The following is a 21,293-nucleotide window of genomic DNA, read 5'->3' on the forward strand; positions in this document are numbered from 1 at the left end:
GTAGCCAGGGCTGGAGACACACAGGGTTCAGGTGGTGCATATTTGGGACCCTACTGACCTCTAAGTAGCCCTTTGGAAACTTTGAAGGCTATGCCTCCCCCTCCCCCAACCTAGATTAGAAAACTTGTTGCTTTCCCAGGTTACAGTTAGGAGATTAGAGTAGAAAATGCAGATTGGGTCTGCCTAAGCATTTTAGGAATTTGTCCTAAAAGCAGTTACCAAAGAATGACTTCCCCTGTGGACAGAAGGGCCAACCACTGCCCCCTCACCCACCAAAAAACCCTAATTCATGCCAGGTATATGTCTTGTGCCTGGGGGACCCAGGCCAGTGGATGGGTTAGCCCAGGTGGCTTCAGAGACTGATTACGGGCTTACTGAGCAGAACAAAGGGATGGAGGTGGGCAAGGTGGCTTTGGTCCTGGGAGAGGGCTATGAGAGTCAGTCCTGGTGACTCTGAGGCCCCTGTCCTCACCTGGGGTCCTGTCCTGGTGGGGTAGCAGCTACCACAGGTTCCAAGGCCAGGGAAGGGTACTTGGGGCTGAGGGAAGCTAGCAGGGGTGGGGCGGGGGGAGCCCAAGCTGAGCTAGGAGCCTGACCTGGATGAAGTAACTTCCAAGGTGGAAGATCTCCTTGTTGTTCCAGGGGAGAGCTGGGCTGGGCCCTTAGTGCCTTGGGTGAGACCTCAAGGATCGCAGAAGGGGTGCTGAAGGCCAGAGAGGAGCAGGGGTCTCCTGGGGATCCAGACAAGCTGCCCTTCCTGTAACCCAGAGAAGTTCTGCCTTGAAGGACACCTCAGGGCCCCAGGAGCAATGTGGAAGGATGGTGTCCCAGATGGCTTCCCCACTGTGTCCCCTGAGTTTCCCTTCATCTTGGGCACTCACTTTGAACCCCAGGGCCAGATGGACCCAAAGACATTGGGTTTTCCTTAGAACAGCTGAGGCAAGCTTGCATTTTCAAAAAGAAGTTTATTAGCATTGAAAGGGACAAATGAGATAAGAGAAAATGCAGAGGCCCAATCTCTAAAGCAAGACCTGTGCTCTCACAGTCATCACACTCTGGCCCGTGGACTGGGCAGCTGTGTAGCCCTTTGGGGTGGAGCTGACACAGGCTCTGCCTGTCTCCACCTGCCATAGTGCTCTTTTCCTGTGCTCTGGGGACATCATCCAGGATACACTGCTCTGTAAGGTCAAAACCCTTTTCTTTCCTGTCACCCAACTGGTTCCTGCAGATGTCCAGTTGGGTGAGGCGCCCTGAGCTGGCAATAGTCCGGGGAGTGACCTCATCCCTCCAGGTCAGATGCTGGCCGTCCTTACTTCCATGGCATTGTAAACCCCCTGTCCTGAGACGGGCCTTATGACTCCAGTGAGACCTCCGCCTGCAGCTTCTCTGTAGCCTTTGCCTTCCTAGAGGCCTCCCAGTACCTAGCAGAAGGCTGGTAGGAACTTTCATCGCTGGCTGAGCCCTGCCAGCTCTGGCTGAGGCCCAGCAGGGCCCGGCCCTGGCGGAGGAAGTTGGGGCTTGAGAAGCAGTAGAGCACAGGGTCCAGGACACTGTTGAGGTAGGTGAAGGCCAGGGAGCCGTGGAAGAGCTGGGAGCAGATGTTGAGGATGTGGCAGGCATGCAGGCGGAAAGCCACCATGGAAGCCATGCCAAGGATGACACTGGGCAGGAAGCAGATGATGTAGACGGCCACCACCACGGCCAGCATGCGCACAGCCCTCCGCGGGCCTGTCTGCCCACCCAGGCTGCGGCGCCGGATGGTGAGCCCGATGCTCACGATGGCAAAGAGGATGAGTGCCAGTGGCAGGAAGAATTCCAATACGAACAGTGCCTGGTGCCAGCGGAGTGAGGCCGAGGTGTTCTTGCCCAGCTGGTAACTGAGGCAGGACTGGTTAGTATGGGCAGTCAGGAGCAGGTGTCCGTTGAGGAGCAGGATGCCCCCCCACAGTCCCCCGGCCACTCTGGCAGCTGCCCACACAGAAGCCCGGCTCAGCATGTGGTGGGGCCGCACCACCTTCAGGTAGCGGTTGAGTGCGATGGCCGTGAGGAAGACCACGCTGGCCGAGCGGTTGGTGGACAGCATGAAGAGGTTGACTTTGCAGACAGTGGCCCCGAAGCGCCAGATCTCGTGCAGGAAGTAGTAGTCCACACGAAGGGGCAGGTTGATGATCAGGAGAAAGTCGGCAATGACCAGGCTGACCAGGAACACTGTGTTGGATGTCCAGGGCCGCGTGTGGAAGCAGAAGATGAAGAGTGCCAAGCTGTTCCCCAGAAGGCCCAGGACAAACTCCACACCCAGGGCTGGTGCCAGGAAGGCAGATACTATGGGGGAGGAGGCTGGGTGGCAGGGAGCCGAGGCCTCTCCAGGTGACCCCCAGTCTGTGGTGAAGGCAGAGGGAGAGGAGGAGAGGGAAGGAGGGAGGGAGGCAGGAAGAGTAGAGGGAGGAAGAGAAAGGAGGGGAGAGGAAGAGCTCAGGTTATGAGATTCCATGGGCTGCTTAGGCCACAGACCTGAGAGAAGTTTCCAGTCTTTCTACCCCTGCAAGAGTGTTCAGGGCAGAGTGGAATGATGCTCACTATTAGCTGGCCACCACGATGACTCAATATCCTGGGGTTTTCATCAGCATCCTTGCAGCCACTGAGAAACACCCAGCGTTCCTGTTTGTAGGCTCCCCCCACCCCTGCAGCCCTCCCTCCTCCCTCCCTGCCCTACATCGAGTGACCTGGCCACATAGTCTCTGAAGGGGGGTGGGGGGGAGTCTATGCTGCCCTGGGCAGGGGAGGAGAGCAAGGCTCAGCAGTGGGGTGATGGAAGCCCAAGAGGACCCTGAAGTGGGAGGAAGGCCCAGCTGGGGTAAGGTGGGGAAAAGTGTTCATAGCCCTGAGGGATCAGACATTTGCTTGCCTGAAGGCTGGAGCTGGTCCTGGCACCCATAGCTCAGGATCATGCAGGCCACCCTGGACATCAGCCCCCACCCCATTACATACAGACTGGGCGGTTGTTTCCCTGCCCTCACCAGCTCTGGTGGCAAGGGAGTGTGGTGCCAACAGATCATTGTTCCAGGCGAGCGCAGTAGGCAGTCCAGTCAATACCTTGACTGTGGTGCTCACGGCCTCGTGGAATAAGCCTGTTGTGCCCTGCCAGCCTGCTGTCATTATTCCCAGGTTCCTGATGGTCCAGAGTCCATGTACAGGATGAAATACCTCCCACAGGCAGAGGGCTCCCTGCCAATTTCTACTGCCATGGCCTGGGACCTGGATGTTTCTCCCCCAGACAGAACAATCCTTAGAGCCTTCCAGATTCCCTGTCCACTGTCTACCCCACTCCATCCCTACCCAGCATTCACTAGAGAGAGAGGAGTGGAGGCTGGGGCTGTCTTCAGACAAGGTGCAAGTCCTGCTCCTCCACTGCGTGGTGTTCTCAGGAGGCCATGGGGCCAGGCCTATGCACGGACACGAGGGTCTCAAGCTCCTGATAACCTGGGACAGCACCAAAGGAGGCTGCGGTTCCAGGCTGCAGGACCTGACACCCCCTTCACCAGCGGGCTGGGGTCAGCAGAGTGCCACGTGTGCCAACTCTGCCAAGGCCTCTGGGTTTTGGGCACAGTGGCCATTGGTCTCTTTCTCTCTCAGAGCCTCTAGGCCTCTCCCCTGTCCTGGGCTCCCATCTGGCCAAGGCTGAGGGAGACAGGCTGCGACCGCAGAGTGCAGGGTGGTAAGCCCACCAGCCTGAGCTTTGAATGCAGACAGGCCTTGCTTGGAAACAGAGCTGCTGGTTTCCCAAACCTCTCTGAGCTTCCTAGAGTATGGTGAGGATTCAATGAGATAATGTATGTAAAAACTTCTAGGGAATTCCCTAGCACAGAGCTAACGTTCAGAAAAACATCTAATTTTTATCATTTGTTTGGATTATCTGCCCTGGGCACCAGGGACAAACTCGTTTTCTCATGGCCGCTTGGCCCTGCACAGGGGGCCTCCCTGGGACATTCCCGTGTTCTCCCTTCATTTCCTGCACAGAGCAATGCCCTGCTGCAGCCCAAGTTCGCGCCAGCCTCTGCCTTCACATCCTGGACTGTCACCCAGTGCCCCCCACCACCCCAGACACACACACACACACACACACACAGTCACAGGAGCACACAAGGTCTGCCATTAGTGACAGTCTGTGTACATGCGGATACATGAGTGTCCACCAGGAAGCCTTTATTGAGGGCCTTTTTGGTGGCAGGCAAGTGCTGTGCTGAGTATGTGGGGACAGAGGGATGGAGAGGCAGCCCCGCCTCAAGGAGCAGACCAGCTAGCAGAACCGTGCAGGGCCGTGAGCAGAGAGCTGTTAGAGGAGAAGGGGTGTGACCAGCCCCCCAAGAGCCTGGCATCTCAGCTGAGAGGATGATGATGATGTCCAGGGTCCGGCTCCGGGACGCTGAGTGGCTCAGCAGTGGTACATGCAGAAGCAGAGAGGGCAGGAGACTGATGGTGGGGGGGAGGCTGTTTTGGGGCCACACTCAGAGGATCACCCTAGGGGCTTCTTGCGGGCAGGATCCTGAGTCACAGCCAGGGCCACAGAGCCTTGCCCTCGCTCCCAAGCATACCTGTGGAGACACGGGTGGGCAGGGGTCAGACAGGTGGGCCCTGAGGATCCCAGGGAAAGGAGCGGGCTCCCACAGCTGGGGGAAAGTCCTCCCGTGCACTCACGCATTCCCAGCTGGCACCAAGAGGCTGTCATCGGGGGCCAGGCTCAGGCGCTGTTCCCCAATTGTCACCACAGAGGAGCCCTCCTGGGAAAGAGGAGCAGGAGAACTGAATGGAGGCTGTTGGGACTCAACACCTGTCCAAGAGTCCCTGAGTCTGCCTTGGCAAGGAGGCCCTGGGAGCTGCCCCAGGCTCTGGGAGTCCAAAGTCCAGGAGCAGCCTGTCCCCATGGGCAGAAGGATGTACCACCCTCTCCCAGGGGCCCCACTTGCCAACTGCCACAGCCACACATCCACGTCCTGTCTTGGGCCTTTGCTGCTGCCTTGTCCATGGACAATCACCTGGTAGGAAGTGACATACATCTTTCTGTTGCTTCTGCCCCACATGGGAGATGGTCTTGAACCTGGCCCCCGGACACCAGGCCCACAGCACCAGGCACAGCCTTATCTTCATGTGTAGAGCAAAGACCGGGACTCAGAGAGGAAGGCTGCCAGGCCCAGGCTTCCCTGCTGCATCCGTGATGAACAGAGCTGCCCACATGTTATCTGGGATCACACATGCTTGCCTTTCACACACACATGCACATCGGATTCCTCTGATGCCCATCACAACTACTGCTGACCCATGTGAAGGCATGACTGCCAGGGATACACTTGGGACACACACACTTGCGTGTACACGGCCTAGTGTGGACTTATGTATCACACACACATAGTTCCCCAGAGTGCCCACCTCCCTTCTTCCATGAGATTCTGGCCTAAGAACGAGGAAGGAGATGGGTGGGGATGAACCTCTTTGGCCTGCATTCGCCTGGAAGCACACAGCTACTGTGCAGGCTGCGCTCCTGCTGGCCCAGAGTGGGACTCAGTAGATACCTGTCACCATAAACCGGAGCAGGTGGGAGCAGGGGTGTGAAAGAGGTGGAAGGCGGGGCCATGAGGCCAGTTGGTGCTGAAGGCCGTTGCCCTGATGGGCTGGGAGGGGCTTTGTGGTGTGCACCTGCTTTCACAGCCCCATGTAAGCTCAGGTGTCTGCAGGCCAGACCTTTCAGGGCAGGTCTGTATCCAGTGAGCATCTCTCCACGAGAATGTCTAATTCAAACAGCAAGGGATGTGCCAGTGGCAAACTGTAAAGCACAAGCAAGCACGAGCCTCCTAGCAGGTCTCCTCGCCTCCATGCTTGCCCTTGCCTTCTGATCCTGTCCCCACACAGTACAGTGACCTTTCTGAAGGGGGATTTGTCATCTCCCTGCTTTAATGCTTGGGGGAAGCTCTGTTGTCTCCAGGATAAATCCTTACACCTTGTCCAGCCCAGGAGACCTGTCAGGACCTGGGCACTGCTTGCTACTCCTGCCATCTAGCAATGGTGCCTGCTGCCCCCACTCCTGGCTCCTGCTGTCCCCTGTCCTGGCTCCTGCCAACCTCAGCTACTTGCAGTGCCAGGCTGTTTCAAGCTTCCATGCCTTTACTCATGCTTCTCCCTCACTTGGGATGCTCTCAGTCTCCCTTTCTTCCTTTTGCAAATGCCTAAATTTGCTTTAAAATGCAGCTTACACATCACCTCCTCCAGGAAGTCTTCCCTGACTTCCCTCCCAGCCTGGGTTCCACCTTTATTGTCCTATGGCTTGCTGAAGCTTCTCTATCAAATAACATACCACGTGATTATAGTAATTGTTGAACTTGTCTGTTTATCAGACCATACACTCTTCGAGGCAGTGACTCTAATTTTCCTACCAAAGCCGGACACATAATAAGCACTCAATAAATGTTGAATGAAAGAAGGCCAGCTTTGTTTGGGTGGGTCTCTCCCTGTTCATCACTCCACCCACCCCTCACCCCCCAGGCACCTCTCTTCCTTCTGGCTCCCCAGGCTAACACTGGCCAAAGGCTCAGGAATTCCTAATAGAGGGATAACTCTAAACCCTCAGGAACTAGTCAGTAGATGGGGCAACTCCTACTCTGAAGGCAAAGAGAGACTGCTTGAGACCATGTACTCCACTCATAGCAAAGTCACCATTCTCTGAGTCAAGGAGAAAACAGGAAGGCCTCTGTTCATGTCACAACTTCCCAAACTCTGTGTGTGTGTGTGTGTGTGTGTGGGTGGGTGTGTGATTAGTTACCATTTCCTAGGGCTGCTAGATAGATGTCCTGAGTGGCCCAGGGCTTCATTACCTGTGTCTCATAGGTGTCCCCAAACAGGCTGAGGGGTGTGCCTGCCTGCAGCTCTCTGCGGTGGCGATCCAGCCAGGCCTCCAGGGACATCGGCTCCATGACAGATCGGGTGCTCAGGGGGAATGGCGGTTCCTTGAGCAGCTGGTCTGCACCCACAGCACAGCTGTGTCAGTGGCCTCTGGCCCAGCCTGCCCAGCCTCAGCAGGCCCAGGGGTCCCAGCTCTCAATCACCAGAATGGGCTCTGGAGCCAGCTCAAGCCCCAAGCAGCCATGTGGAGGGTACTATTTGGTGCCATGATCTCACACTCTGGGTACCAGGCAGAGTCCTCAAAAGGAGACTGGCACTCTGGGCCAAGACCCATTCTACTCTGGGAAAGCAGAGAGGGAGGGGGAAAGGTGGTTCAGGGGGCTCACCAGGGATGGGCTCTCCTGTTTTGTGCTGCTCAGAGCTGAAGAACCTGCAGGGAGAAATGGGGAGGAGGAGTGGCCAGTGGAGACACACATGTACACACATACTCGTACACTCTGAGGTGTGGGAGCCCACACCCTCGTAGGCCCCCCCACAACTTGCTGTGGGTTCCCCTCGCTTCCAGCCCCATGGAGCAGTCCCCTCCTCCCCCCCCCAGGCCCTCCCACCCCAGGAGGGCCGACCTCCCCCACCAAATCCCAGGCATGATGGCTCCAATGTGGGGGGTACTTCTACAGAGTATCGCTGGGATGGGTCTGCCCTTCCCAGCCGGCGCAAGGGGCCTCAGAGAGCAAGATGCAGGGACTGGGCTGGGGGCTCACTCCTGGATGATGGGGGCCAACTGTGTGCCAAGGTCCTCGCAGTAGAACCACTTCTCAAACAGGACGTCCGTGGTGTCCCCCACGTAGTACCTGCCAGAGCAAAGGACAGGCAACCCAGCTCCCCACCTGGATAGCCTCAGGCAGCCTGGCTCTGCTTGTGGAAGTCTGGACCCCGGCTAGCCCTGCAGAGCTGGCTGCCTGCTTCACCCTGTTAGCACGCCCTAGTGGCCAATGCTTGCTTGCCCAAACCTGGCTCTCCCAAAAGCACCGTGTGCCTCAAATTCTGGAGTGGGTATTATTGACCCCATTTGCCTTCCTGGTTCCCCAAACTTTACAAAATGGATAGGAACTGTGAGGCTCAGAGAAGCTGGGTAACTTGGCAAGGATTACATAGCATTACAAGATCTAAGAGCCTTAGAAACACAGAAAACATCAATTACAAAGAGGAAGCCAAGGCTGAGCCTGAATACGGGGCCTGTGGCTGGATGCTCTGCCTGCCTGCTGAGCTCTAGATCAGAGCGCATGGAACCTTAAGAATCCAACATGCAGAAGATGCCCCCCAGATGAGGTGCCCTGCTCCTTGAAGGGTAATGGATGCCTTTGAGAATTGGAGCAAAGCACTAGACCTCTTCTCCAGAGGGAGGTCATTGTGCACGGGCGCACAGTCTCTAGGAAACTCTTGGAAGCCCACCCAATCCCCAGCCTGGCTCGGTGAGCTCCTCCGCTAGCAGATGGGGGCTGTGCGTCAGGCCCCTGTGTGTGCAGCACTTCCGCTGACCGAATGTCTAACCTCAGGCTCAGCTCCCAGGGCCCAGGCCAGCTCCGTCCACTTTTCAACCCCTCCCGAAAAAAAGAAGTGGTCCTGCTCATGGGATGTGGTTTACAGACACGCTGCATCCACCCCATCTGGCACCTCACGTTCTATCCTGGCATGGAGCTGGTCACAGGAAGCATGCCTTCAGAGTGGCATTTTAATGCTGAGTCCCTGGCTTTTACTAAGGGTCAAAAGTAGCCAGAGGCACCTGGCTAGCTCAGTCAGTGGAGCAGGTGACTTGACCTCAGGGCTGTGGGTTCGAGCCCCACATTGGGTGTAGAGATTACTTAAAAATAAATCTTATGTGAAAAAAGGCATCCAGATAAAATCTGTTATTGAATTTGCTATAAAAATGTTACTGAGGACACTGTCCACTCTGTCACTAAAGACTCCCTTATATAAAGCCCCATGTGAAAAATTATTTTGGAATCGAAAGGCAGGCCTCTGTTTCTACAACAGACCATTATGCAGTAGATCAGTATATGCAACCACTAACATTAAGGGGGTTTTTGTTGTTGTTTTTAGAGGGAGAGCATATGCCTGAGCAGGGAGGGGCAGAGGGGGAGAGAGAGAGAGAGAGAGAGAGAGAGAGAGAGAGAATGAGAGTGAGAGAGGGAGAGAGAGAGAGAGAATAAAAAAATTTTTTTTAATTTATTTGTTTTGAGAGAGAGAGCAAGCAGGGAGGGTAGAGGCAGAGAAAGAATCCCAAGCAGGCTCTGAGCTGTCAGCTTGAAGCCTGATGTGGGGCTGGAACTCACAAAGTGTGAGATCATGACCTGAACTAAAACCAAGAGTGGGATGCTTAATAGACTGAGCCACCCAGGTGCCTTGGTTTTCTCTTTATTATTATTTGTTTTATTGAGATATCATTCACATAACAAAATTTACCCCTTTCCTGACAAATAATTTTAACTTTATTTGCTTTCTTTTACTTTTCCTGATTTCAAGACAGGTGATTAGAAAAAAGGGAAGCATTAAAAAATATCCATTGTAACAGAAACTACGGGGCAAAGTATCCTGATCTCAGGAATTTGTTGAGAAATTTTGATTTTCTTAATTAAAAAACAAAAAAAAAATAGTTTAGCTTTTGGACAAATCTGTGTCCTTCTGAGCCACAGGCTGCATCAGATAAAAACTAGGTGACTGATTGGAACCCAGTGGGAACTCAGCTATAGAAAGAGTGCCCCCCTCAGCACTGGTGTTTGTCCCTTCCTTGGTGCTTTTTTTAACTTTTTTCCTTCAGTTTTATTTATTTTATTTTATTTATTTATTTTTTAATTTTAATTAATTTATTTACTTATTAATTAATTTATTTATTTGAGAGAGAGAGAGAGCACAAGCAGGGGAAGGGCAGAGAGAGGGAGAGAGAGAGAATTCCAAGCAGGCTCTGCACTGTCAGTGCACAGCCTGATGCAGGGCTCAAACCCACGAACCACGAGATCACGACCTGAGCCGAAGTCAGATGCTCAACTGACCGAGCCACCCAGGCCCCCCTGTCCCTTCCTTGGTGCTTACTCACGCTCCTATCTAGATTGTCCTGACCCTAATTTCCTATTTCTCTACTATGTCAGCTCTTCCACTTTCTAGCAAACTCAACTTCCCTGTGCCCAGTCTCTTTGTCTATAAAGTACAGATGATAACAGTACCTACCCCATAGGATCCCTGGTGGGTTAGATGGATAAATACACCTGAAGCACCTGCCTGGTGCTCTAGCAAGTGTCATACACATGTTAGCACTGGTTGTGGAATGAGCTGGGGTAGAGAAATAAGCCAAGGGCATCCTGGCAGAGACTGAATAAATCCTGGGGTTGGAGGCTGGGAGGAGCAGCAGTGTGCCTGGCTGCCCTGGCCAGGGGGCTCTGACTTTGGCATCCCCACTCCCAAATCCCTGCAGACCTCAGTGTGGGAAGCACAGGTTCCGGTCCCAGCCGGAGCCTTTAGGCTGAATGGGCTCCCAGGGGGTCAAGAGGGCATCCTTCCCTAACCCCATCATCAACTGCACGCCACCACCTCCCCTACCCTGTCCCCGTCAGCCAGCAAACACAGGGTCTGCACTGCTTCCACCCCTCTCAGTGGCCAGGAAGTGCTTTCTCAGGTCCGTCTAGTGTTCTTTCCTCTGCTGCTTGCCCCCTGTCTCTGCCCAAGACCCCCGGACAAGGCCCATTTACCTGAGCCCATCTAGCTCGGTTTTCAGCCGTCTCCGTTCAATGACCAGCCCCACAGTGTCAGCAAACCTCTGCGGAGAGTGGGGTACCCCAGCGGGCAGGAGGAATATCTGCAGCGGTGGGGACAAGGTGCCAGCAAGGATGCAATCCCCTCCCAGAGGCCTTGATGCCCGCAGTGTCCTGGCCTCTCCAACCGACCCACAGGGTCCACCCAGCCCACCTCTCTGCCAGCCTCTAGCTGGGAACTGGAGGGAATGTCAGGCCTTACTGAGGATGCAAAGTTCACAGGAGGAAGGGCCTGAGGACCAGGAAGGGAGGCCGGACAAGGCAGGGAGGACACACTCCAACCAAAGTCAGGATGAGTGGACAATGGGTTTCTGCTCCGTGGTCCTTCACCACCCGTCCCCTGGGGCCCAGCCTCACTTCTCCCTGCCGAATGGTCACATCCCGGTGTTTTCCTCGCTCCAGGACTTGAAGAACCATGTCACCCTTGAACTGGTAAAACACCTGTGGGACAGGACAGCAGACAGGCTCAGACCCTCCCCCATCCCTCTTCCAGGTCCTTGGCTGGAGTTCTGACCCGGAAACTTGAGAAACTTCCTGAAGACCTTTATGAGCAGTTCTGTCACTCCTGCCCCGAGCCCCCAGCCTCCCCTGACACATGCTACAGAGGGGTGTGCTGGGGACACACAGGATCACATCTTGATATGCAAGTGATGACTGAAGTACCTGGGACAGAATAGCTGGTTTCTGGTGTGGGGGCAGGAGGCTGGCTGAGAGGCTCACTGGGGAATTCGGCGAGCCCTTCCGGTAAGGAGAAGCGCCCCCTTACTGTGTCCCAGGGTCTGTGCAAGCACTCTCCTATACATTATCAGAAATCTTTACCACAGCCTCCAAAGGTATTATTAGCCCCATTTTCTATAGAAAGGAAAAAAAAGAAAAAGGCTCAGAGTGAAGCAACCTGCCCAAGGTCGCCTAGTTAGTCCTGGAGCTACACTTTGGACCTGAGTCTGTGTGTAGCTCTGGAGCTTGTGCTGGCTCCCCCGGCCACCTGATGCCCCCACACGGCGGGCAGGGCAGCGTCTGTTCAAATGCCTTTGGAGTTCGGCTGTGTAAACGGCCAGCAGGAAGCCAGGAAGCCTGCGGGGCAGGTGGCTGTGGGGATGGGAGCACTCACCTCCTATCTCCCTGGGGGTCCCTACTATGTTTTTTCTATTCCATCCTAAATTCCTAAATAAGGTGTTTACTGAGATCACCCCAAGGCACGGGGAGAAGGAGGCAGGCATGTTTTTTCTCCACCAGTCCCACACCGCACAGGTGTTAAAAGCCCCAGCCAAACAGTTGAAGGGGTGTTATTAATAATATTGTTATCATGTAACAATAGTTACATGTTATCATGTAAGCAGTTAGAGGTTCCTGTCACAGTATCTACTAAGAGAAATCAAGGCAAGCGCAGGGAAACTAGAGAAACGTGGCGAGGTGGCGTCACCCCTCTGATGGGCAATCTGGCAATGGGCAGGGAGAACCCCCACCGCTCACACCCGTGCGCAGTGGCCTGAGGGGCTTCTGGGGATGCAGGACCCGCAGTGATGAGGGGCCTGAGGCTCACCGAGGCAGGCAAAGAAACCCTGCAACAGGCCTAGTTTCCCCCCTGGTGGCCACTCCCAATCCCATCCTGTCTTGTCCTGCTGCTGAAAAATCCTGCTGATTTTTCCCACAGACAGTTTCCCGTGAGGTGTGCTGAGAAGCAGGTGGCTAGGCTAGGAGAGCTAGGAGAGGTGAAGGGCTGGCCTGCTTTGCAAGGCTGCTTCTGTTGGCCCGGGGTCCTTACCCCCCTCCCTGCCCCCCCCCCCCCCAGGTGTTCTGTAAATATTTGTTGAGTGAAAGATTCTCCTGTGCTCCTTCCACTTCTGGCTGTGGCTGAGAGGCCAGCAGTGGGGGTGGAAGCTGGACTCTGGACCTTGAACCCCCGCATCAGGGCCCTTAGGAGGTGGGTGGGAGTTCCCTATCCTGATCTTTGTCACCAGAGATCCTGAGAGCTGAAAACCCACCTGTGTCCTTCTTTAAGGTGGCCCATCTTTTTCTTCCTTTTTTTTTTTTTTTAAGAGAGAGAGAGCGAGAGAGGGCACTGGAGAGGGGTAGAGGGAGAGGGAGAGAGAGAATCTTTTTCTTTTTAATTTTTTTTAATGTTTATTTATTTATTGACTTATTTTTGAGAGAGAGAAAGAGGGACAGAGTGCGCGTGGGGGAGGAGCAGAGAGACAGGGAGACACAGAATCCGAAGCAGGCTCCAGACTCTGAGCTGTCAGCACAGAGCTGGATGCAGGGCTCGAACTCATGAACTGCGAGATCATGACCTGAGCTGAAGACGGACGCTTAACCTACTGAGCCACCCAGGCACCCTTCATCTTTTTCTTTTAATTTTACTTTTGTTTGTTCACTTTCAGGTAGGTAGGCAGTACAGAAACACAGTTCAAAATTCAAGGTACAAAAGGGTATTTGGTGCAAATTCCCCCCACCCAACCTTCCCCTCTGTCAAACAGCTCCTAGGAACTGATATGTCTTTGGCTCTCTGGATAAGGAGGGGGCCTCCCGGCCCCAACCCTTCCCAGAAAACTAGGCTCCTGAGACCAGAGTGGAGCACCCAGGTCCCTCTCAGCATGCAGGTCTCAGTTGGGAGGCCAATCTTTCATATTCAGATTTTAGGAAGAGGGGATCAGGACTTCCCACCTGGCACATGGACGGCCCCTGTGTCCAGGACCAGGGGTGATGCCCAACAGTTAGAGCCTCCCTCTCATACTCACAGAGTCTAGGTTCTTTCTGGGGGCTCCCCCAGCAGAGTTGGAGCACGGAGCTGTTAGATGTGCCACTGTGTATCCCTAACTTCCAGGCAGCAGTTTTGTCCTGTGATTTCAATCAAGCCCCCTTCATCCATCAGCCATCTGACCACCTCCTTTCTGTCCACAGGTTCTGGCTCCTGCTTGGGAAGTGTCCCCCTCCTTCAGGGCTATTAAAAAAAGGGGGGCAGTAGAAGGCCTACCTCCTCACCCTCCTCGATGTGGTAGTCCTTCCTGATGTTGGGGCCCCCGACGAACATGACTTTGAGCTGCTCCTGGTGCCTGCAATGGACAAGGGGGAGAGGTCCTGAATCAGCTCGTGGGACAGGACAGGAGGGGTGCCGGGGCCTGTGGGGGGCCTGAAAGGAGCCTGGGTACACCTGGGAGAGGTGACAGGGCTGTTTCTGCATCATTGTCCCTGTAATCTCTGACATTTGTCCCCCTCCCCTGTCATCCCAGTATGGCCTTGTTTATCCAAGAGTGTGTCTATGTGTGTCTGAGATTATACATGTGTACCTGTGTCCTTCTGTATGTCTCGGTGTATTTGTGTGTGTGTCCCCAACATCCTCTGACCTAGTTGGGGGAGCAGCATGGTGGTGGATCGATCGCTTCGTCAACCAGGATCCCTGGCCTTGTTCAAGATCTCCAATTACAGGAGAGCAAACTACAGGCACCACTTCCTGGGCCTGGGGGCAGTGGAGGCATAAAATGACCTTTATCTAACCCCCTCTCCCCAAGCTGTCTGATTATGAGACAGACTCTCTGCTCCTGGAAACTGCTGGCTTGAAGCTGTGAGGCAATTAGGGAAAGAAGTGGAGGGGAAAGCTGGATGCAGATAGCCTGAGACTGGAAGTGTTGGGGGTCTTGGTGGTGTGGGCGTGGTCTTGGGGAGCAATGACAAGAAGGTGGAACCAGGTCACCCCAGGCCACAAAAGCTCAGCTAAGCAGTTTGATCTTGGCCTGAGGGGTGCCAGGGAGCCTAGGAAAGTTTTTCTTTTTCAAATCAACTTTGTATAATTTAGGTACATATGGAAAGTCCTTGAATGAGCCCACTCAAGAACTATTTCAACCCATCAGCCAGATCATGTCTCTCCTCTGCTCAAAGCCCCCCAGCCATTTCATATGACCCCCTCCCCCACCTGACCACAAATTCATATGTTGAAGTCTCACCCCCAGGACGTCAGAATGTAACCTAATTTTGAACTAGGGTCATTGCAGATAGAACTGGTTAAGCCACGATGAGGTCACCCTGGAGTAGGGTAGGCCTCTAATCCTTATTAAAAGGGGAGAGATTTAGACACAGATACATTGACAGGAAGAGTGCCCTGCGAAGATGAGGACAGAGATCAGTGTGATGCAGCAGAAGCCAAGGAAGGCAAAGATTGCCACCAAGCCACCTGGAGCTAGGAGAGGCCTGGAGCAGACACTTCCTGACTGCCCTAGCAAACACAGTGGAGGGCCCGCAGCTCTATTCCGCCCTGTGGCCCATTATGCCTGCCAGCCTCCACCCCTTGTCTGTTTGTATTTATTGGTTGCCTCCTCTCACCGAATGTCAGTGCCACCAGGAAGTGACTGTCAGTTTGTTTTCTGCTGCATCTCCAGTGTCCAGAACAGTACCTGGCATGTACTAAGTACTCAGTGAATACCTGCTGAATGAATAAAGGCAGGGCCTGCCTTTTGTGATTGTTAATACTGGGCCGTGTTGGAGGCCATGCTAGGGTGGGGGGCTGGAGGCAGGGGCAGTCCCTACCACCCAGGCTGGAAGGCACAAGGGTGGACCCAGAGCAGTGGCCAGAGGGCCGGGGAAGAGTAGAGGGAGGCGAGACACTGTTAGGGCACACTGGGGGACCTACAACCAGGCTGTACAGAGATGAAGTGGAGGAAAGGGGTGAGAGCAACATCAGTGGTAGAAGACATGCTGCTTTGAGGGGGATGTTGGCCATGAGCCGTGGCAATGCTGCACAGTGACCTAGAGCGTGGATTTTGGAGTCGAGCCCTTCCATGGGCTGGAGTCTGGATCCCATCCCGCACTAGCTGTGGGACACTGGGAGAGTTACCAGAATCCTGCCTCACGGAGCTAATGTGTGAGAACTACGTGAGAGGGTGTAAAAACACTGGGCACAGTGTCTAGCTTGTCAAAGTGTGTGACTGCGGCCATGCGGTTTGGGGTGCCAGGCCGTTGGGGATGTTCTACAGACATGGGAGCGTCAGCGGAGAGCTGGGGAGCACACCAGGCAGGGCCCCAGGGCCCGGGAGGAGGGGAGGGAGGTGAAGGGGCCACAGGGGAGGGCCAGGTGGGCATGTGTGTCCATCTGCAAAGAGAAGCCTGGGGAGAGCACCAAATCAAGATCCTCCCACAGAAGCTGCTCCTCTGACATCACCCTCTGCCTGCAGGTTCTACTGCAATTCTGAGGCATGGAAAAACCACCTCCCCAAACTTCTGAGAGTCACTGGGGGTTGGAGACTGAGCCCGGGGAAAGGGTGGTGAGGTGCCATCTGCATCTCTCCTAGGCTCAGTCACTCAGCCATCTTCAGAAGTCAAGGTCACAATCTCCCAGGCAGAGTCACCAGAAAGAGGAACAGATGAGGGCGGTGGAACCCGGAACAGCTTGCCCTCCCCCTCCCCTGAAGGCACAAGAGGATGGCAGACTTCTGGATCAAGGAACTGGGCACTGGAGGGTGAGGGATGCGGCGTGCAGACGGAGGAGGGAAAGGTGAGGGTAGAGGGCAGAAGGACGGGAGCGTCCCTGGGACTCACAGGAGCTTGTTGCAGACCGGGGGCAGGAAGGAGGCCCGGTTCTCCTCTACCCAAGTCTTCACCCTCACGGGACGCGCCATGGCAGCCCGGGAGCCCAATCTGGAACCGCGTGCACCCCGCGGGTATAGGAGGGGCTCGGCTCCGCCCAGCGGCCCATTGGCAGCATTGTTCCTAGGCGTCCCGGGGGTCAAAGGGCGGGATACCCTCCCCCCCCCCCCCCCCCCCCCCCCCCCCCGCCTCGCGACTGCACAGTGTCTGGGCAGCGGACCGCGCGTGGCCCCTCTCGGACTTTGGTCCCGGCCCCGCGCCGCCCCCCGCGCCTCCCCGAGCTACCTCTGCCCAGCCTCCGCCAGGCGGCTTCCTGGCGGGGGAAGCGGTGCGCGCGGTGGGGGCGTCCCTGCTTCCCGCCGGGTTGGGGGCTCAACCCCCTGCACGTGCTAGGGCGCCACGCATATCGCCGGGGCCTAAGACGCAGGATCGCTAATGTGCCCAGTCTCCAGTCCCCAGACTTTCCGCCTGGACCCCAGGGAGACCCCGAAGGACAGACTGTGATGGGAGGAAGGAGGATTTGAAAATCCGAGCATCTGAATTCGGAGGTTCTGGCCGAGGATAGAAGCCTCTGTTTCCGCATCCGAGAAATGGCAATGTCTACACAGCCATCCTAGGGTTGCACAGCGGCCACCACTGGCACCGACTGATGTCAGCCCCTTTTCCCTCGAGGACGGCGGTGAGGCCAGAGTCCCCAGATTTAGTGAGTGCTGCTCGCTGGGCTCGGACTCACGCTGGGTGAGAGCGGAGAGCCGGGAAGGCACCGGCGCGCGACCCGGACCCGCACGCAGGTCCTACGTTCGCGGGTGGCCAGCAGAGCACCGACGAGGCGTCCTCACTGTTCTGAGCTCCTGCTGTGTCTTAGGGACATACTCAAGTCACATGACAATTCTGTGAGGGTTTTGCAGATGAAGAACCGGGCACTCGGTGTCCCAGCCCTCAGGAATCTCCGGGTCCGGGGATGGGGTGGGCGGACAAACCTGTACCAGTGCCGGCGGCTTGAAACAGGAGATCCGGGTGGGGGTGCGGGGCAGGGGAAGACAACAGGACACCTGCTCTCTTCTTTTTCCTTACGGACTCAGAATTCTTAGGAAAAAATGTGCTTTTGTGTTGGAGGAGGGTGAGGTGGGGAGGTGGTAGGTGGGGCAGGAGGAAAATAGCTCAGGCACTGACAGCAGAATCCAGATTATAGAGTTTAAGAAGTTCAAACTCAGGCGCTTGGGTGGCTCAGTCCGTTAAGCATCTGCTCCTGGCTCTGGCTTTTGGCTCGGGTCATGATCTCACTGTTGGTGGGATAGAGCTCTGTGCTGTCAATGCAGAGCCTGCTTGGGATTGTCTCTCTTCCTTCCTCGCTGCCCCTCCCCCTTCTCTCAAAATAAATAAATATAAACATTAAAAAAAATTCAAACTCCTCCTGCTCCTGCCCTCCTAGCTCACCTTGCCCCTTCCCTGCTGCCTGGGACCGGCTGTTTTTCTCAGCACCTTCAGACACACAGAATACCCTGTGCAAATCAGACCCCAGTCAGAGAGGCAAGAAGGATGCCACCCACCTCTGATGGGAGCACCCCTCACCCCTGTTTCCTCTCCACCCCACCTCTTTTCCCCTCTTTCACCCTCCTCTTTCTTTTTAGTTATTTATTTTGAACTTTTTTTGATAAGCATGTTTTTCTGGAATACAGTTTGGCACCATGACACCTGAAACCGTATTCTTTGTCTTGTCTAGAAGTAATCCAGAGGAGATGTGAACAGTGACACTTGAAGCGACAGGAATCTATGATATATTAGGTTTGCTTTGGATGTTTGTTAACTGGATGGATAGGTAGGTGTGTGGATAAGGGCATGAATGAATTCACACTAAAAGGAAAAAAACTTCAGGAGCACCTGGGTGGCTCAGTCGGCTAAGTGTCCATTTCGGCTCAGGTTGCGATTTTGTGGTTTGTGAGTTCGAGCCCCGCTTCGGAGTACTGACAGCTCAGAGCCTGGAGCCTGCTTCTGATTCTGTGCCTCCCTCTCTCTCTCTGTCCCTTCCCACCCCCCTCAAAAATAAATATTAAAAAGAAATTTTTTTAAAAGGAAAAAAATTTCAGCCCAACAGGTGTTCTGTTACATAGTACAAAGGAAAGAAGGGTAGTTATCCTGTGTTTTAATTTATGTAGTCAAATAACGTGAATAATTGAGGCTACAAGTGGAATGTTTGGGGTCTGAGCTATTTAGATGAATCCTAAACATAGACTAAGTAATCTGCTATATGGTAACTGTCAAATAAGCCCTGTAGTTTGTGCTGTATAGATAATAATAATAATAAAAAAAACCCCACATCTGTTCAATTGGCAACCTTCCTAGTTTGAGTGTTGGGCACCATTTGACTCCAAAGTTTAGAAAAATGACAGTTCCCGTTTTATTTGGGTGTTTTGGCATTGTTTAGTCACAGCCAGCCGGAATCCTCCTACATGTTGACCTGAGGGCTCTTTCTAGTTTCTAGACCTCTACCTGCAGTGGCTACCTCTCCCCTCTGCACACAGGAGCTCATTGGCACCACGGAATCAGAAGCAAACGGCATCTGCGCTGGGAACAAAGCTCCTAGAAACTGTCCTCCCTGCCAGTGCCTTGCTCTGGCCTCCCCTGGATGCCAGTGACTCCCCTGTCCAAGTCACTGAGTTCAGTAGATGCTTCTAGGCTTTGGTAAACCCGGCTGTTGATAACTGTCAGATCCCTACAATCTCCAGATTGACAGAATCTGTTGTTCCAGCCAATCCCTTTCCCGGCCCTCTGGGTCTTGCCTGTCTTTGCCTCCCTGACTCTCCCACTTTCCCACACTTTCATATAAGTCAGCAAATCTTTGAGAACAAATAGCCTTATGTAAATAGGAGGGCTAGATTATGAGCTGTATTGGTTATTTGGAAATCTATGCTCTGGGTCTGCTATCTCTTGAAGTTTTTTACAAGTCTGTTTTGAAATTTCTAGACATACGGTTGATTTATATTTGTTGTTGGCTTTTTTTGTGGTTGTTTGGCTATCATTTTGTTCTTCATTTCTTATTTTATTGCACTGTGGTGAGTGAAGATGGTCTGATTAGTATTTTTGGGTGTGGGGATGTGTTAATATTTCCTTTGCAGCTGAGCCTATGGTCAACTGTGTGAATGTGTATTCCCTTAAAATGCATGGGGCACCTGGATGGCTCAGCTGGCCAAGTGTCCGACTTCAGCTCAGGTCATGATTTCATAGTTCGTAAGTTCGAACCCCACATCGGGCTTTCTGCTGTCAGGCTGTCAGACAGTGCAGAGCCCGCTTCAGATCCTCTGTCCCCCTCTCTCTGCCCCTCTCCTGATTGTGCTTTCCCAATAAATAAATAAATATTAACAAGAAATACAGTTTCAGGGGTGCCTGGGTGGTGCAGTCAGTTAAGCATCTGACTCTTGATTTCGGCTCTGGTCGTGATCTCGTGGTTTGGGAGTTTGAGCCCCGTATCAGGCTCTGTGCTAGTGGCGCTGAGCCTGGTTGGGATTCTGCCTCTCCTCTCTGTCCCTCCCCGACTTTTGCGCGCGCGCTCTCTCTCTCAAAATAAGTACACAAAAACTTTTTAAAAATGCAGTTCTGAATGTTTCTATTGGATCAACCCACTGTGTTACCCAAATAGTCATTATCCTTATTTTTAAAAACTGAACTGCTTAATATTTTGGTTTCTTAGAGAAGCACACTGAAGTCTCCAGGGTAGTTTTTGGTCAGTTTCTCCTTGTACTTTCAGCAGATTTTACTTTACACATTTTGAATCTATGTTGTTAGATGTAAAGAGCTTTAAGACTATTTTACCTTTTTGTTGTAGTGTTTGTCAATATGAACTATTTCCTCTTAGTTTTCTTTCACTTTGACTTCAACTTTATTATGTGAATATTAATCGATATGTTATTAATATTGCTATATCTTGATATGTTTGTATATTTTCCAGGTATTATAAGTGGATCAAAAAGAAGCCACAGGGCCTCTGGCTGGCCCAGTCAGTAGAGCATGCGACTCTTGATTTCGGGGTTGTGAGTTTGAGCCCCACGATGGGTGGAGAGATTACTTAAAAAAAAAAAAAAGATGCCAGAGTAACTCCTTCCCTTCTCAAATCCATACCCCTTGCAGTGTGACTTTGCAACTCCTCCCATCAAAGGTGAGTGTGTTTTCTCACCCATGGCACATAGCTGGAGTTTAAAAATCTCATCTAGGGGCACTTGGGTGGCTCAGTTAAACATCTGACTCTTGATTTTGGCTCAGGTCATGATCTCACGGTTTGTGGGATTGAGCCCTGCGTCAGGCTCCATGCTGACAATGCAGAGCCTGCTTGGGATTCTCTCTCTCCTCTCTCTCTGCCCTTCCCATGCATGCACTCTCTGTCTCAAAATAAATTAGTTAATTAAAAAAAAATCTCCAGACTGAGAGCCTCTGTTATTTAATAGGTAGTCAACCCTTTCATATTTGTGTAATTATTGCTATGTTTGTACGTACTCCTGCCATCTTATTTTGGGTTTTCTAATTGCCATGCTGTGTTAAGTTTCCTATTGCTGCTGAAACAAGTTACTACAAACTTAGAGGGGCTTACAATGACACACATTTATTATCTTACAGTTCTGTACATGAGAAGTCTGAATGGGTCTTGTGGGCTAAAATTAAAATATTGTCAGAGCTGCATTTTTTTTCTGGGGACTAGAGGAGAGAATCTGTGTTCCTTTTCTTTCCCAGCTCCTAGAAGCCACCTGTGTTTCTAGGCTCAAGGCCCTTCCTCCATCGCTAAAGGACATCACTCAACCCTCTGCTCTCCTTGTCACATCTCTCTCCCTGTGCTGCTCCCACCTCCCTCTTTCCCTTATAAGAACCTTTGTGATTACATTAGACCCACTCAGATAACCCAGGATAGTCCCTCCATCTCTAACCTCTTAATATAATCACATCTGCAAAAGTATCTTTCATCATGCAAGGTGACATAATCACAAATTCTGGGGATTAGGACGTGGAGGTCTTTGGTGGGGGGGTGGATGG

At 53.2% G+C, this 21,293-nt stretch overlaps 2 protein-coding genes and 1 long non-coding RNA gene across 3 annotated transcripts; 1 reads left to right on the plus strand and 2 right to left on the minus strand.

Annotated features, from left to right (window-relative positions):
• Nucleotides 1–640: 640 nt before the first annotated feature.
• Nucleotides 641–2,691, minus strand: OXER1 (oxoeicosanoid receptor 1). The gene has a single exon (XM_027072594.2). The coding sequence runs from the start codon at nt 2,489–2,491 to the stop codon at nt 1,352–1,354; it is 1,140 nt and encodes a 379-aa protein (XP_026928395.1). The 5' UTR covers nt 2,492–2,691; the 3' UTR covers nt 641–1,351.
• A 1,495-nt stretch (nt 2,692–4,186) lies between these two features.
• On the minus strand, nt 4,187–16,397 carry HAAO (3-hydroxyanthranilate 3,4-dioxygenase). The gene is made up of 10 exons (XM_015074430.3): nt 16,227–16,397; nt 13,672–13,750; nt 11,055–11,138; nt 10,635–10,741; nt 7,653–7,742; nt 7,278–7,321; nt 6,864–7,009; nt 4,965–5,033; nt 4,696–4,778; nt 4,187–4,592 (listed from the first exon to the last, which is right to left on the minus strand). The coding sequence occupies exons 1-10, from the start codon at nt 16,304–16,306 to the stop codon at nt 4,514–4,516; spliced, it is 861 nt and encodes a 286-aa protein (XP_014929916.1). The 5' UTR covers nt 16,307–16,397; the 3' UTR covers nt 4,187–4,513.
• On the plus strand, nt 14,751–20,664 carry LOC113603282 (uncharacterized). Its single transcript, XR_008289286.1, has 3 exons — nt 14,751–15,092; nt 15,863–16,182; nt 20,221–20,664. It is a non-coding gene; the product is annotated as an uncharacterized LOC113603282 (long non-coding RNA).
• The last annotated feature ends 629 nt before the right edge of the window (nt 20,665–21,293 follow it).

Source organism: Acinonyx jubatus, chromosome A3, assembly GCF_027475565.1.
Source record: "Acinonyx jubatus isolate Ajub_Pintada_27869175 chromosome A3, VMU_Ajub_asm_v1.0, whole genome shotgun sequence".
NCBI lineage: Eukaryota > Metazoa > Chordata > Mammalia > Carnivora > Felidae > Acinonyx > Acinonyx jubatus.

What these genes read in the sequence shown, in the direction of transcription:
- OXER1 (XM_027072594.2), bottom strand. Translation starts at nt 2,491, where the DNA reads ATGGAATCTCATAACCTGAGCTCTTCCTCTCCCCTCCTTTCTCTTCCT.
- HAAO (XM_015074430.3), bottom strand. Translation starts at nt 16,306, where the DNA reads ATGGCGCGTCCCGTGAGGGTGAAGACTTGGGTAGAGGAGAACCGGGCC. An exon ending in TTGGCCCCCATCATCCAGGA is followed by an intron (nt 7,322 to 7,652) that starts GTGAGCCCCCAG and finishes TTCTCCCTGCAG; the next exon opens with GTTCTTCAGCTCTGAGCAGC. An exon ending in GGGACACCTATGAGACACAG is followed by an intron (nt 5,034 to 6,863) that starts GTAATGAAGCCC and finishes ACTTCCTACCAG; the next exon opens with GTGATTGTCCATGGACAAGG.